Source organism: Mesoplodon bidens (assembly GCF_964165515.1).
Source record: "Mesoplodon bidens genome assembly, chromosome: 7".
Lineage (NCBI taxonomy): Eukaryota > Metazoa > Chordata > Mammalia > Artiodactyla > Ziphiidae > Mesoplodon > Mesoplodon bidens.
Genome location: NC_138164.1, coordinates 93468846 through 93484003, shown reverse-complemented (window position 1 = coordinate 93484003; position 15158 = coordinate 93468846). Strand labels below are relative to the sequence as shown.

Sequence of the window (15158 nt, the reverse complement as noted above, 5' to 3'; positions counted from 1 at the left end):
CTAGAGCCTGTGCTCTGCAACGGGAGAGGCCACTGCAATGAGAAGCCTGTGAGCCGCAACCGGAGAAAGCCCGTGCATAACGGCAGAGACCCAATGCTGCCAAAATAAATAAATAAATAAATTTATAAAAAAAAAAAAAAAAACAACTATAATACAAAGAGATCCATAGAGTGATAAGCTTTCTACAATCCACTTGAAGTGATGCAATACTGATTCAAAGTCGTCTTGTGAGAAGATTGACTGCCTGTTTCGGGACTTTTCTGCCTGATCCATACATTATAAAGCTCCCTTTCAATTTTTCATCTAATGGTTTTAGCAGCCATTTGATGACCCATTTCTTCATTAGGGGTTATAAAATAGACTCTAATTCTCTCATTCTTCTATTAGCTGGTATTCTTCAATAAAAAAGAACTTTCCTAAGTCAGCTATTTAATTACTCAGAAGTGTAATTCATATATGAAAGGGAGGATAAATGCTTGATTCTTTCCCTTTATTTACCAGTTTTCAGAACAGTGAGTTAGAACCACTCTTTTCAAATGGCAGATATGCCAGAGGAAAATGCTGGCTTAATCCTCATTGGCTTAATTTAGAATGAATATAATTTATGCATTTAGACAATTAAAGACGAATATCCAAACATTTAATCATACAGCGTTCTTAATTGTGGCAAAGAGTACACAGGATGACACAATCATTTAGAATGTACATACTGTAATGCATCACACTGCTTTTATTGCCATTGAATTACTCTCTAGTACATATGTATGATGATATATATAAAATGCCCCCCTTCCATGATAAGATCCCCATGGACAGTACTTAGTACCACACTAAGCACTTTTCAGATATTATGTCATCTAACCCTCACAACAAACCTGGAAAGCAGGCTGTCAGTACCTCCATTCTAGAGAAAACCACTGTGCAAGGAGATTATGTAAGAAGCCCAACTGGTGATTCCCTAGGGCAGAACACAAATCTGAGGCCAGACCCCAGCTCCAGAGTCATTTTGCTCAGTCAGGCCCCTACCCTGTTAGTGATATGCACCCTCCTCGCTAAGCTGGGGTTCAGCCACTCTACTTACTAACCATTCAGCAATCTAGCAGCTCTGCCATATCTCTGCCATTTGAGACCCAGAAGGTGAAATAAGGCAACAGGAGAATGCACACAGGAGAGTTATAAACTCTCTGTGTCCCTCTTGGGGCAGTAGAGCAATGATTGTTCCCTGGAAAGACATAAAGGAACATAGGAGATAGTCACTCTCCTCCTCAAGGACTTAAAATAGAACCAACCGGGTAAGGGAAAATCATTTTATCAAAACAATCCCTGAAGTCATTAAAACTTATGTTTCGAAAAATTTAATAACATGAGAAAATGGTCACAATAAAGAGGATATCTCAATTAAACATATTAGAGAAGATAGATGATAGGTAGATAGATAGATAGATAGATAGATGATAGATAGATAGATAGGGTAGAGGGGATGACTATCACAAAATAACCCACATATTAACAGCATTGTCTTCTAGGCATTTTTGCTTTCCTCTTTATACTTTTCTATATTTCACAAGTTCTTTACAATAATCAGAAGAGAAAAGGGTTATTAAAATATATAAGTGCAGAAGGTAAATGTGTAAATTTGTCAAGAGCCAACTACAGTTAGAAAGGCTCCAGCCTTTGAAGGGGAAAAGAAAAAGAATAAACTGAGCAGTGACCAGAGGGACCAGAAGCAGGTACAAAGCAAATTGCTGGGGGAGCTGGAACACCGTGAAAGGAGGGAAAGGGACACCTGAAGGTCACTGAAACTGCTAAGTGTGGATTTGGACACAGAGATGCTGCCAAACAAGGGACCAGTATATCCAGGCCAAGGAGTAGTGAGGTGAGCTTCAACACCAAGACTGCTAAGAGGCAGGTGGGGTACAGAGAACAAGAGGAGGTGTGTGTGTGTCTGTCTGTCTGTGTATTGATACCATGGAATATTATATACCAGGTAAAAGGAATCAGGTGGTCACAAGTCAAGGAACACTTTAGCTTTCTATACTATTTGGATTTTTTCCCAGGAGCATATTTTTTTTTTAACATCTTGATTGGAGTATAATTGCTTTACAATGTGGTTTTAGTTTCTGCTGTATAACAAGGTGAATCAGCTATATATATACATACATCCCCATATCCCCTCCTTCTTGTGTCTCCCTCCCAACCTCCCTATCCCACCCTTCTAGGTGGTCACAAAGCACAGAGCTGATCTCTCTGTGCTATGCGGCTGCTTCCCACTAGCTATCTATTCTACATTTGGTAGTGTATATATGTCCATGCCACTCTCTCACTTCATCCCAGCTTCCCCCTACCTCATGTCCTCAAGTCCATTCTCTATATCTGCATCTTTATTCCTGTCCTGCCCCTAAGTTCTTCAGAACCTTTTTTTTTTTAGATTCAATATATATGTGTTAGCATACGGTATTTGTTTTTTTTCTTTCTGACTTACTTCACTCTGTATGACAGACTCTAGGTCCATCCACCTCACTACAAATAACTCAGTTTCGGTTCTTTTTATGGCCGAGTAATATTCCATTGTGTATATGTGCCACTTCTTCTTTATACATTCATCTGTCGATGGACACTTTGGTTGCTTCCATATCCTGCCTATTGTAAATAGTGCTGCAATGAACATTATGGTAAATGACTTTTTGAATTATGGTTTTCTCAGGGTATATTCCCAGTAGTGGAACTGCTGGGTCGTATGGTAGTTCTATTTTTAGTTTTTTAAGGAACCTCCATACTGTTCTCCATAGTGAGTGTATCAATTTACATTCCCACCAACAGTGCGAGAGGGTTCCCTTTTCTCCACACCCTCTCCAGCATTATTGTTTGTAGATTTTTTGATGATGGCCATTCTGACCAGTGTGAGGTGATACCTCATTGTGGTTTTGATTTGCATTTCTCTAATGATTACTGATGTTGAGCATCTTTTCATGTGTTTGTTTGCAATCTGTATACCTTCTTTGGAAAAATGTCTATTTAGGTCTTCTGCCCATTGTTGGATTGGGTTATTTGTTTTTTTTCATATTGAGCTGCATGAGCTGCTTGTATATTTTGGAGATTAATCCTTTGTCAGTTGCTTCATTTGCAAATATTTTCTCCCATTCTGACAGTTGTCTTTTCATCTTGTTTATGGTTTCCTTGGCTCTGCAAAAGCTTTTAAGTTTCATTAGGTCCCATTTGTTTATTTTTGTTTTTATTTCCGTTTCTCTAGGAGGTGGGTCAAAAAGGATCTTGCTGTGATTTATGTCATAGAGTGTTCTGCCTATGCTTTCCTCTAAGAGTTTTATAGTGTCTGGCCTTACATTTAGGTCTTTAATCCATTTGGAGTTTATTTTTTGTGTATGGTGCTAGGGAGTGTTCTAATTTCATTCTTTTACATATAGCTGTCCAGTTTTCCCAGCACCACTTATTGAAGAAGCTGTCTTTTCTCCAATGGATATTCTTGCCTCCTTTATCAAAGATAAGGTGACCATATGTGCATGGGTTTATCTCTGGGCTTTCTATCCTGTTCCATTGATCTGTATTTCTGGTTTTGTGCCAGGACCATACTGTCTTGATTACTAGAGCTTTATAGTATAGTCTGAGGTCAGGGAGCATGATTCCTCCAGCTCCGTTTTTCTTCCTCAAGATTGCTTTTGGCTATTCAGGGTCCATTCTGTTTCCATAGAAATTGCCAAATTTTTTGTTCTAGTTCTGTGAAAAATGCCATTGGTAGTTTGATAGGGATTGCATTGAATCTGTAGATTGCTTTGGGTAGTAGAGTCATTTTCACAATGTTGATTCTTCCAATTCAAGAACCTGGTATATCTCTCCATCAGTTTGTATCATCTTTAATTTCTTTCATCAGTGTCCCGTAGTTGTCTGAATACAGGTCTTTTGTCTCCTTAGGTAGGTTTATTCATAGGTATTTTATTCTTTTTGTTGCAATGGTAAATGGGAGTCTTTCCTTAATTTCTCTTTCAGATTTTTCATCATTACTGTATAGGAATGCAAGAGATTTCTGTGCACTAATTTTGTATCCTGCTACTTTACCAAATTCATTGATTAGCTCTAGTAGTTTTCTGGTAGCATCTTTAGGATTCTCTATGTATGGTATCATGTCATCTGCAAACAGTGACAGCTTTACTTCTTCTTTTCCGACTTGGATTCCTTTTATTTCTTTTTCTTCTCTGATTGCTGTGGCTAAAACTTCCAAAACTAATTGAATAATAGCCATGAGAGTGGGCAACCTTTTCTTGTTCCTGATCTTAGTGGAAACGGTTTCAGTTTTTCACCACTGCGAACAATGTTGGCTGTGGGTTTGTCATATATGGCCTGTATTATGTTGAGGTAAGGTCCCTCTATGCCTACTTTCTGGAGGGTTTTTTATCATAAATGGATGTTGAATTTTGTCAAAAGCTTTTCCTGCATCTATTGAGATTACCATATGGTTTTCATCATTCAATTTCTTAATATGGTGTATCACACTGATTGATTTGCATATATTGAAGAATCCTTGCATTCCTGGGATAAACCCCACTTGATCATGGTGTGTGGTCCTTTTCATGTGCTCTTGGATTCTGTTCGCTAGTATTTTGTGGAGGATTTTTGCATCTGTGTTCATCAGTGATATTGGCCTGTAGTTTTTTTGTGACATCTTTGTCTGGTTTTGGTATCAGGGTGATGGTGGCCTCGTAGAATGAGTTTGGGAGTGCTCCTCCCTCTGCTATATTTTGGTAGAGTTTGAGAAGGATAGGTGTTAGCTCTTCTCTAAATGTTTGATAGAATTCACCTGTGAAGCCATCTGGCCCTGGGCTTTTGTTTGTTGGAATTTTTTTTTTCTTTGCGGTATGCGGGCCTCTCACTGTTGTGGCCTCTCCTGTTGCGGAGCACAGGCTCCGGACACGCAGGCTCAGCGGCCATGGCTCACGGGCCTAGCCGCTCCGTGGCATATGGGATCTTCCCGGACCGGGGCACGAACCCACGTCCCCTTCATCAGCAGGCGGACTCTCAACCACTGCGCCACCAGGGAAGCCCTGTTGGAATATTTTTAATCACAGTCTCAATTTCAGTGCTTGTGATTGGTCTGTTTATATTTTCTATTTCTTCCTGGTTCAGTTTCAGAAGGTTGTGCTTTTCTAAGAATTTGTCCCTTTCTTCCAGGTTATCCATTTTATTGGCATATAGTTGCTTGTAGTAATCTCTCAATATCCTTTGTATTTCTGTGATGTCAGTTGTTACTTCTCCTTTTTCTTTTCTAATTCTGTTGATTTGAGTCTTCTCCCTCTTTTTCTTGATGAGTCTGACTAATGTTTTATCAATTTTGTTTATCTTCTCAAATAACCAGCTTTTAGTTTTATTGATCTTTGCTACTGTTTCCTTCGTTTCTTTTTCATTTATTTCTGATCTGTTCTTTATGATTTCTTTCCTTCTGCTAACTTTGGGGGTTTTTTTGTTCTTCTTTCTCTAATTGCTTTAGGTGTAAGATTAGGTTGTTTATTTGAGATGTTCTTGTTTCTTGAGGTAGGATTGGATTGCTATAAACTTCCCTCTTAGAACTGCTTTCGCTGCATCCCATAGGTTTTTCACTGTCATTTGTTTCAAGGTATTTTTTGATTTCCTCTATGATTTCTTCAGTGATCTCTTGTTTATTTAGTAGTGTATTGTTTAGCCTCCATGTGTTTGTATTTTTTACAGTTTTTCTCCTGTAATTGATATCTAGTCTTATAGTGTTGTGGTCGGAAAAGATACTTGATATGATTTCAATTTTCTTAAATTTGCCAAGGCTTGATTTGTGACCCAAGATATGATATATCCTGGAGAATGTTCCAGGAGCAGTTGAGAGGAAAGTGTATTCTATTGTTTTTGGATGGAATGTCCTATAAATATCAATTAAGTCCATCTTTAATGCGTCATTTAAAGCTTGTGTTTCCTTATTTATTTTCATTTTGGATGATCTGTCCATTGGTGAAAGTGGGGTATTAAAGTCCCCTACTATGATTGTGTTACTGTCTGTTTCCCCTTTTATCATTGTTAGAATTTGCCTTATGTATTGAGGTGCTCCTATGTTGGGTGCATAAATATTTACAGTTGTTATATCTTCTTCTTGGATTGATCCCCTGATCATTATGCAGTGTCCTTCTTTGTCTCTTGTAATCGTCTTTATTTTAAAGTCTATTTTGTCTAATATGAGAATTGCTACTCCAGCTTTCTTCTGTTTTCCATCTGCATGGAATATCTTTTTCCATCCCCTCACTTTCAGTCTGTATGTGTCCCTTGGTCTGAAGTTGGTCTCTTGTAGACAGCATATATACGGGTCTTGTTTTTGTATCCATTCAGCCAGTCTATGTCTTTTGGTTGGAGTATTTAATCCATTTACATGTAAGGCAATTATTGATATTTATGTTCCTATTACCATTTTCTTAATTGCTTTGGGTTTGTTATTGTAGGTCTTTTCCTTCTCTTGTGTTTCCTGCCTAGAGAAGTTCCTTTAGCATTTGTTGTAAAGCTGGTTTGGTGGTGCTGAATTCTCTTAGATTTGCTTGCCTGTAAAGATTTTAATTTCTCCATAGAATCTGAATGAGATCTTTGCTGGGTAATCTTCATTGTAGGTTTTTCCCTCTCATCACTTTCAGTATGTCCTGCCACTCCTTTCTGGCTTGCAGAGTTTCTGCTGAAAGATCAGCTGTTAACCTTATGGGGATTCCCTCGTATGTTATTTGTTGCTTTTCCCTTGCTGCTTTTAATATGTTTTCTTTGTATTTAATTTTTGATAGTTTGAGTAATATGTGTCTTGGTGTGTTTCTCCTTGAATTTATCCTGTATGGGACTCTGTGCTTCCAGGACTTGATTGACTATTTCCTCTCCTATATCAGGGAAGTTTTTGACTATAATCGCTTCAAATATTTTCTCAGTCCTTTCTTTTTCTCTTCTTCTTATGGGACCCCTATAATTCACATGTTGGTGTGTTTAATGTTGTCCCAGAGGTCTCTGAGACTGTCCTCAATTCTTTTCATTCTTTTTTCTTTATTCTCCTCTGCAGTAGTTATTTCCACTATTTTATCTTCCAGATCACTTATCTGTTCTCCTGCCTCAGTTATTCTGCTATTGATTCCTTCTGGAGAACTTTTAATTTCATTTATTGTGTTGCTCATCATTGTTTGTTTGCTCTTTAGTTCTTCTAGGTCCTTGTTAAACCTTTCTTGTATTTTCTCCATTCTATTTCCAAGACTTTGGATCATCTTTACTATTATTACTCTGAATCCTTTTTCAGGTAGACTGCCTATTTCCTCTTCATTTGTTTGGTCTGGTGTTTGTTTATGTTTTTACTTTGCTCCTTCATCTGCTGCATATTTCTCTGTCTTCTCATTTTGCTTAACCTACTGTGTTTGGGGTCTCCTTTTCACAGGTTGCAGGTTCGTAGTTCCTGTTGTTTTTGGTGTCTGCCCCCTGTTGGTTCAGTGGGTTGTGTAGGCTTCCGGATGGAGGGGACTGGTGCCTGTGTTCTGGTGGATGAGGCTGGATCCTGTTTTTCTGGTGGGCAGGACTGCGTCCAGTGGTATGTTTTGGGGGTGTCTGTGAACTTATGATTTTAGGCAGCCTCTCTGCTAATGAGTGGGGTTGTGTTCCTGTCTTGCTAGTTGTTTGGCATAGGGTGTCCAGCACTGGAGCTTGCTGGTCATTGAGTGGAGCTGGCTCTTAACGTTGAGATGGAGATCTCTGGGAGAGCTCTCGCCAATTGAAATTATGTGAGGCTAGGAAGTCTCTGGTGGTCCAGTGTCCTGAACTCGGCTCTCCCACCTCAGAGGCTCAGGCATGACACCCGGCTGGAGCACCAAGACCCTGTCAGCCGCACAGCTTACATGTAAATGGGTTAAATTCTCCAATCCAAAGGCACAGAGTGGCCGGCCTTCTGCACTCCACTCAGTCCTCCAGCCAGGTGTTGTCCTCTGTGCCTGGTTGATATGAAGAGCCTGTTTTGGATCCAGGTCCAGCTGCATTCCTTAGCGGCTAGAAGAAGCAGCCGACGCCCCCATCCTCCCTTATCCCCGCTGCAACTCATCATGATCCTGGAGCTCCCAAGGCTCCGCCCCTCATGCTACTCACAGTGCTCGAGCATGTTCTTTTTTAAACATTGATGTATAGTTGATTTACAATGTTGTGTTAGTTTCATATGTACAGCAAAGTGATTCACAGTTATACACACACATATATTTTCTTTTTCATATTCCTTCCCATTATGGTTTATTACAAGATATTGAATACAGCCCTCTGTGCTATCCACTAGGACCTTGTTGTTTATCTTTTTTATATATAGTAGTTTGTATCTGTTTATCCCATACTCCTAATTTACTCCTCCCTCCACCCCTTTTCCCCTTTGGTAACCATAAATTGGTTTTCTATGTCTGTGAGTCCATTTCTGTTTTGTAAATAAGTTCACTTGTGTCATATTTTAGATTCCACAAATAAGTGATATCATATGATATTTGTCTTTGTCTGTCTGACTTACTTCACTTAGTGTGATAATCTCCAGGTCCATCCATGTTGCTGCAAATAGCATTATTGCATTCCTTTTAATGGCTGAGTAATATTCCATTGTTTATATGTATCACATCTTCTTTATTCATTCATCTGTCAATAGACATTTAGGTTGCTTCCATGTTCTGGCTATTGTAAATAGTGCTTCTATGAACATTGGGGTGCATGTATCTTTTCAAATTAGAGGTTCCTCCAGATATATGCCCAGGAGTGGGATTGTTGGATCATATGGCAACTTCCAAGAGCATATTCTTATAGCATGTATATAATTAATATATAAACATCTTTTTTTAAAGAATTCAAAATGAGAAGGAAAGCAAGCACCTAAACATGGGGTGCTGAATGGCACGGTCAATCAGATGAGCATCTGAATGAGCCTAGAACTGGCTCTGCAACTGATAAGCTATGTGACTCTGGATGAGTCCACTGACCTCTCATACTTCAAGTCCTTATGTGTTGATGGGGATAACACATTTACATTTGCAGAGCCATCATCAGAACTGAAAACAAAGTATGCCCCAGGCGCAGTGTACTTAGCAAAGGCCCTGATAAATGGTAGCTGAGCAGCTACACAATCACACAAGAAGTAAGCAGTAACGAATAGATTCCAGGTAACGAGAGAAAAGGCCCAAGCCTGTGGGTGTGAGAAGCACACAGATGAGAGCGGCCAGGATGGAAGGTCCACCGGTGGGAATGAACAGGGGAGCGTGGTACGCAGGCCCCGGCACTTACTGCAGTTCTCTTCATCGCTGCCGTCGGGACAATCCTCAAACCCGTTACACCGGAAGCGGCCAATGATGCAGTGGATGCCGCTGGCACAGGGGAAGAAGGTCGGGCCGCATTTCGATTTAGCCTTGGCTGCAAGAGGACAAACGAGACAAACAACGAGACGTCAGGAGGATAAGTTTTCTGACCACCACATACCCATCCCACTGACTCAGAGTGTGCAACTGGGGCCTTTTACATCTACCTGGAAGTCCTGAAAGTTTCTTACCGCCAGCACCCACCTCCAATACCCAGCCAGACTAGAAGCCCACGTGTGTCATCCTCCAGGAAGGGAGTGGCTCATCCACTGCCACCAAGGTCCCAAATAGGCCAAACCCAGCCTCCACACCAGCAGGGCTCAAGAGGCCTGAGGCTGCCATCCTTAGAAAGGCTTGCTTGCAAAGTTGGCCCTTGCTTGGGAAATTGTATGTCGGGAAGGTTTGCATCATTCTCTCCTGAGGACGGCTCACTGTGTCTAAACTATTCATGCAAACAGTGCATTTACGCTGAACACCTGCCTTTCTTCTGGGAGTTTGGGATTTGGGTACGTGTTGGGCAGAGGGTACCTGCATGACCAGTTCTCAGTAAAAACCCTGGGCACTGAGCCTCTAACGAGCTTCCCTGGGAGAAAGCATTTCACACGTTATGTCACATTTGTTGCTGGGGGAATGAAGTGCCTCCTGTGTGACTGCACTGGGCGAGGACTCTGGAAGCCTGGACTTGTTTTCCTCTGACTCCACTCCTTCACCTTTTCCCTTTGTTGGTTTTGCTTTGTATCCTTTCACTGTAATCAATCATAGCTGTGGGTATGACTGTATGCTGAGTTCTACGATTCCTTCTAGTAAATCACTGAAACTGAAGGTGGTCTTGGGAACCCCTGACAAAGACGGGTGTGCTTCTCGTCCTCATTTCACAGAAATGCTCTGAAGAGGTAAAGTGACTTGCCCAGGGTTACACGGCTAGAAAATATGGTGCTGGGGTGAGGCCCCCAGTACTCAGAGTCCGGTAGCCACACTCTCATCTAACTCAACTGTACTGCCTTTCTGCCAGGCTGTCACTTCTCACAACAGAAGCCAGATTCCTGCTCAAAGAAACCCTTCTTCCCCTCCTGCTATACAAACAGTTTTAACAGAAACTGCTGTAACTCAAGCTTGATTGAGTGTCCTGCTAACCAAAGAGCCCTGTGGGGTAATGTACTTTCCTGTTAATGGTGCTGGCTGCTCTGGCTTGTGAATATAAGGTGTGATGGGATCTATTGCTGTATCCCAGGTAGCAGGCCCCACCTAGCATCCCTTTTGTCTCCTGTCTTAGAGTCAGGACCCATGGTCCTCAAGAAGGAAAGGCTATTTCTTTGGAACGAACAGGCAGTAAATACCTTCATATTCTCGCCATCAGTATAACATGCCAACTTTGGCAATAGCTGATACACTATCAACAGGGATTTTAAGCCTGGGACGTGGCTAGATTTTAAAAACCCACATGGCTTTGTTTTAACCTGAAAATACTCTAATGGTGCTGGTGTGCTCTTCACAAAGCACAGACTTGGGAGAGAGTGTCCTGTGTTCAAATTGTGGCTCTAATCTTTATGACCTTGGGCAAGTTTCTAAATACAACTGAGCCTCAGTTTCCTCGTTGGTAAACTGGAGGTGATATCTATCTCATATGGCCCAGGGAAGGATTCAGTGTGATAATCTATATAAAATGCTTGGCACAGAGCATGGCGTACAGTAGATGCTCAATTAATGGTAAAACTTATGCTATTTATCATCATCACCATCACATCACTAGGCTTATAGAACTTTAAAATTGATCCTTGGGCTGCTAAATTTCTTTTTCTGATTACCCAAGTTTAAAAAGCTCATTATGGAAGATCTCTATGAACTGATAGGAAGTGATCTCCAGGACATACTGGTAAGCAAAAAATGCAAAGTGCAAAAGAGTATCTACAGTACTTTACCCCTCCATACAGCAAAAGAAGGGGATCTAAGAAAACATACATGTACCGGCTCGTCTATGCAAAAGAAATATAGGAAGGATAAACCAGAAACCAAAGAGACTGGTTACCTACAGGGGGTGGGTGAGAAAAGGTTGGAAAGAATAGGGAAATGGGAATGGAACAAGGTAGCAGGGATGAGAAGGGTGCACACTTCTCTGAGTCTATTTGTATAGCTCTGACTCTTAGAACCATGATAATATTTCACATACCCAAAATGTAAACAATTAAAATCAAACACATGTGCGTGTGCATGTGTGTGTGCAAGTGTGTGTTGGGGGCAGGGCTCAGAATGAAATATAAACAGCAGCAAATGAACATAACTATATTACAGATGAATAACAGCACCACACTGAACGAGATGGGGAAGAAAAGAAGTAGCCTACGTAACTCTGGTAAACATTATTTTGCCTGGATTCTATAAGGCTAAAGAAAAAAAAGAACTGTTCACAAGTACTCTAGTTATATTTGTTTCTCACAGGGGTATGAATCAGCAATTCTGAAACTGCCTTTTGTGTAGTACTAGGGTTAAACAAATAGGTAAGGATATTACAGATAATAAGAGCAAGGTTTCTCACTTTCAGAGGAAGAAATCACAAATAAAGAGAGTGAGAACACTAAAATAAACCCCGAGGCTTTGGACTGGAATTGAAGGCATCAATATGAACTCAAGGTTTGTAAAGATGGATAGATGGATGGATGGATAGATAGATCGATAGATAGAAATATAGATCTGTGTGTGTGCATGGATTAGTGTACATACATATATTTCCTAGCTCATCTGCTAAGAAAGACTAGAAGCAGTACACTCCAATAGCAATAAGTATAGCCAGCACCTAGATCTTGGTTTCTAAATTCTATGATCCAATAAAGAGAACCAGGGCTCCCTGGAGAAGTGGTTCATTCCTGGGGGAAAATACAAGATGAACCTGGAGTGTCTTGTGTTGCCAGAAAGTGAAGAAGTGCTTAAAATACGATGGAGGCATGTCCAAAGGACACAGGAGTCAACCTGCAGGGGCTCCCAATGGCCAAAGCTAGAACAATTTGGGCAACAAAACGAACAATAGTACTGGATTGTAACCCAGAGATCTGTTGGACCCATAATTGTTGAATAAATACAGAAATGCGGGAGAACAAGTCCAATTAATAAACACAGAAGAGATGTGGGAAATAGAAAGTCCCCAGTAAGCAGACGCCATGGCAATAACTGTCACAGGTAAGATCCAGTGATGGATGCTCAAATTAGAGGATTGGGCATCCTTGCTCCCGTCACCCTTTCAGGGATCAGGGCAGAAAAGCTACCTGTAGGCTTTGATATCTAACCTGAGAGCGTTTCCCTGTAAACTCAACATGTCACGCCTCCATTCAAAACGTCTCTGCCCTCCCAACACTTTAGAAAAGCCCACAGCCGCCATCACAGCATCGTGCCACTCCGAGGGACCCCCTCTAACTTCATGCCTACCCACTCTCCGTGCTCTGGCTAACGCTGGCCTCCCAGCTCCTCCTCGAGCCCATCAGGCACAGTCCTGCCTCAGGACCCTTGCAGCCTGTGGTTCCCTCTGCTTGGACTGTCCTTCTCCCAGAGGTCGGCATGGCTCACCCCTCTACTTTATTGAGGTCTCCTTAAGCAGTGCACTGTCTACAGTAGAAACCCTGCTCCCTACCCTCAGGCACTCTAGCCCTTACTCTGTTTCTTTCTTTTCCTTCATAGGATAGATGTCATTGGCTTTGTGCTGAGCTCTGATGCACACACACTCACTCGAATACGTCCATTCATCATTCTTGAAGGAGCTGCAACTGTACAGCGCCTACCACGGTACCTAATCAATACTGCCGAATATACAAATGAGCCCATAAAAGGAGAGAGTGGGGCTGGGTAATCACAGCTAGAGCACTTACTGAATGCTTAGTATGGGCTGAGCATTGTGCTCTATTTTACAGATATCATCTCATTTCCTCCTCACAAAAACCCATTTTACAGAAAAGATAACAGGTCCAGAAGTAAAGGCGCCTGACACAGCTGGTAAACAGAGTCAAGGCTCAAACTTTACTTCTTTTTTTTTTTTTTTTTTTGCGGTACGCGGGCCTCTCACTGTTGTGGCCTCTCCCGTTGTGGAGCACAGGCTCCGGACACACAGGCTCAGCGGCCATGGCTCACGGGCCCAGCCACTCCGCGGCACGTGGGATCTTCCCGGACCGGGGCACGAACCCGTGTCCCCTGCATCGGCAGGCGGACTCTCAACCACTGCGCCACCAGGGAAGCCCTAAAACTTTACTTCTTGACTCACCTGCTCTACTGCCTGCTTAGACACTTCTAAGGCCCAGCCCAGCTCCAAGGACTGGACTTCAGGAGACAAAGAGAAAAGAGAGTAAGAGTAATTACAAATGCATTAGCTACCATTCAGTTGACCAGCTCTTTGACCTTGGCCCTGCACCCTCTTCAGGAATCACTAACGAGACTCCCTGCCTTGCCAGTGATGCTCAGCTGCCGTCTCTGTCAGGGAGCCTGTCCTGTTATGAATTACATCTGCACCAGCAGACACCTGCTCAGGCAACGGTGAGGCAGATCACAGACGGCCTGCTGAGCGCCTGGCAGAGGCTCAGAGAGAAGCCCACCGCTGGCAGCAGCTCCCTGTCTGCACGAGCCCCCGTGGGCCCCGGGGGGTTCCCAGACAAAGTCTGGATTGTCCCCAGCCCGCCCCGATTTCCACGAAGGGGAGATTTCAGCATGGAACTCAGCAGAAGTAGAAGACCAACTCTGAGTCTAAAACTGCCCTGACAAAGGCAGGCAGGGCGACTCCATCCCACTGAGCACTTGAATCCACCGCTCTTCAAGGACCTGCTCCGTGAACTTTTCAAAGCAGCAGCTTTCACCAGCAGCAAGACAGGGCTCAGGGCTCTCCTGGGGGTTGGTTTATTTCCTGATCTGAGTCCTCCCCTTCCTTTTAGAGCCTGAATGCCACAGTTCTGGATTTCACAGATCAGTAAAATAGAACATTTTTTAAAACTAGGTGGGAGTGGAGGAAGGACTAACACAGTTGACGACTTTTTTTTTTTTTTAACCAGCAAGGACATAAATCTGCAATAACCTCTACTCACTATTACCCTAAACAAAAACACAGGAAGGCCAAAGGCCTCAAAGCAGCATTTGGGGATCATGTCAGAATGAGAGGGGAACCAAGAGATGTTGCCATGTCACCAGGTTGTGATGCCCTCATAACAAAGACCCCATCTTCCTATGTATAACATCTGGGGCCCAGCAGGTAGTCCACACATCTTCACTCAATAACTGTCTCATGACTCACAGACGAAAACACTGAGGCCCGAGGAGGTAATTTGGGACTTGCCCAAAGTCACTTAGTTAATTTAGGATCAGATTGGTCTGTAATCCAGTCCTCATGCCCCTGCGTCTACCCTCTTTCAACTTCACCTATGCTTTAGGTGGGGTGCTATAGGGTCATCTCCTGCCAAACCCCTCATCAGGGACCAGATTTAAATGAGACCCCAAGGAAAGGGCTCAGACCCCCTGTCTGCACAGCCAGAACTTCCCAAGCCTTGGACAGAAATGCTCTTCACCTGGCAGCATGCCTGTACCTCCCAATCTGCTCAGGCAGGGCACAGGGTTGCCCACGGGGCCTGGAGGATGACAGAGACCGCAGCGCAGGTCTGCCGTCGACAGCTGCTGGTCCAGACTCTCCCAGAGTGATGACACAAAAGAGCTGGACAGAGTCTGAACGCCAGAGCCTCCCTGCTCAGCCAGAACAACCAGGAACTCAGCTCATCAGACCTGCGGCATCTCTCAGGCTGCAGCAACAGCTCCCGCCACAGCCGCAGGGATTCAGGG

The 15158-nt window shown here is 42.7% G+C and overlaps 1 protein-coding gene across 6 annotated transcripts in view; it reads right to left on the bottom strand.

Moving 5' to 3' along the window:
• The window catches only part of LDLRAD3 (low density lipoprotein receptor class A domain containing 3), a 268879-nt gene that overhangs the window by 136351 nt on the left and 117370 nt on the right, over window positions 1-15158 (bottom strand). For all 6 annotated transcript variants that reach the window (XM_081240427.1, XM_081240428.1, XM_081240426.1 and 3 more), the window contains exon 3: window positions 9289-9414. In XM_081240427.1, coding sequence (XP_081096553.1) covers window positions 9289-9414 — 126 coding nt within the window. The remainder of the gene's footprint in view (window positions 1-9288; window positions 9415-15158) is intronic.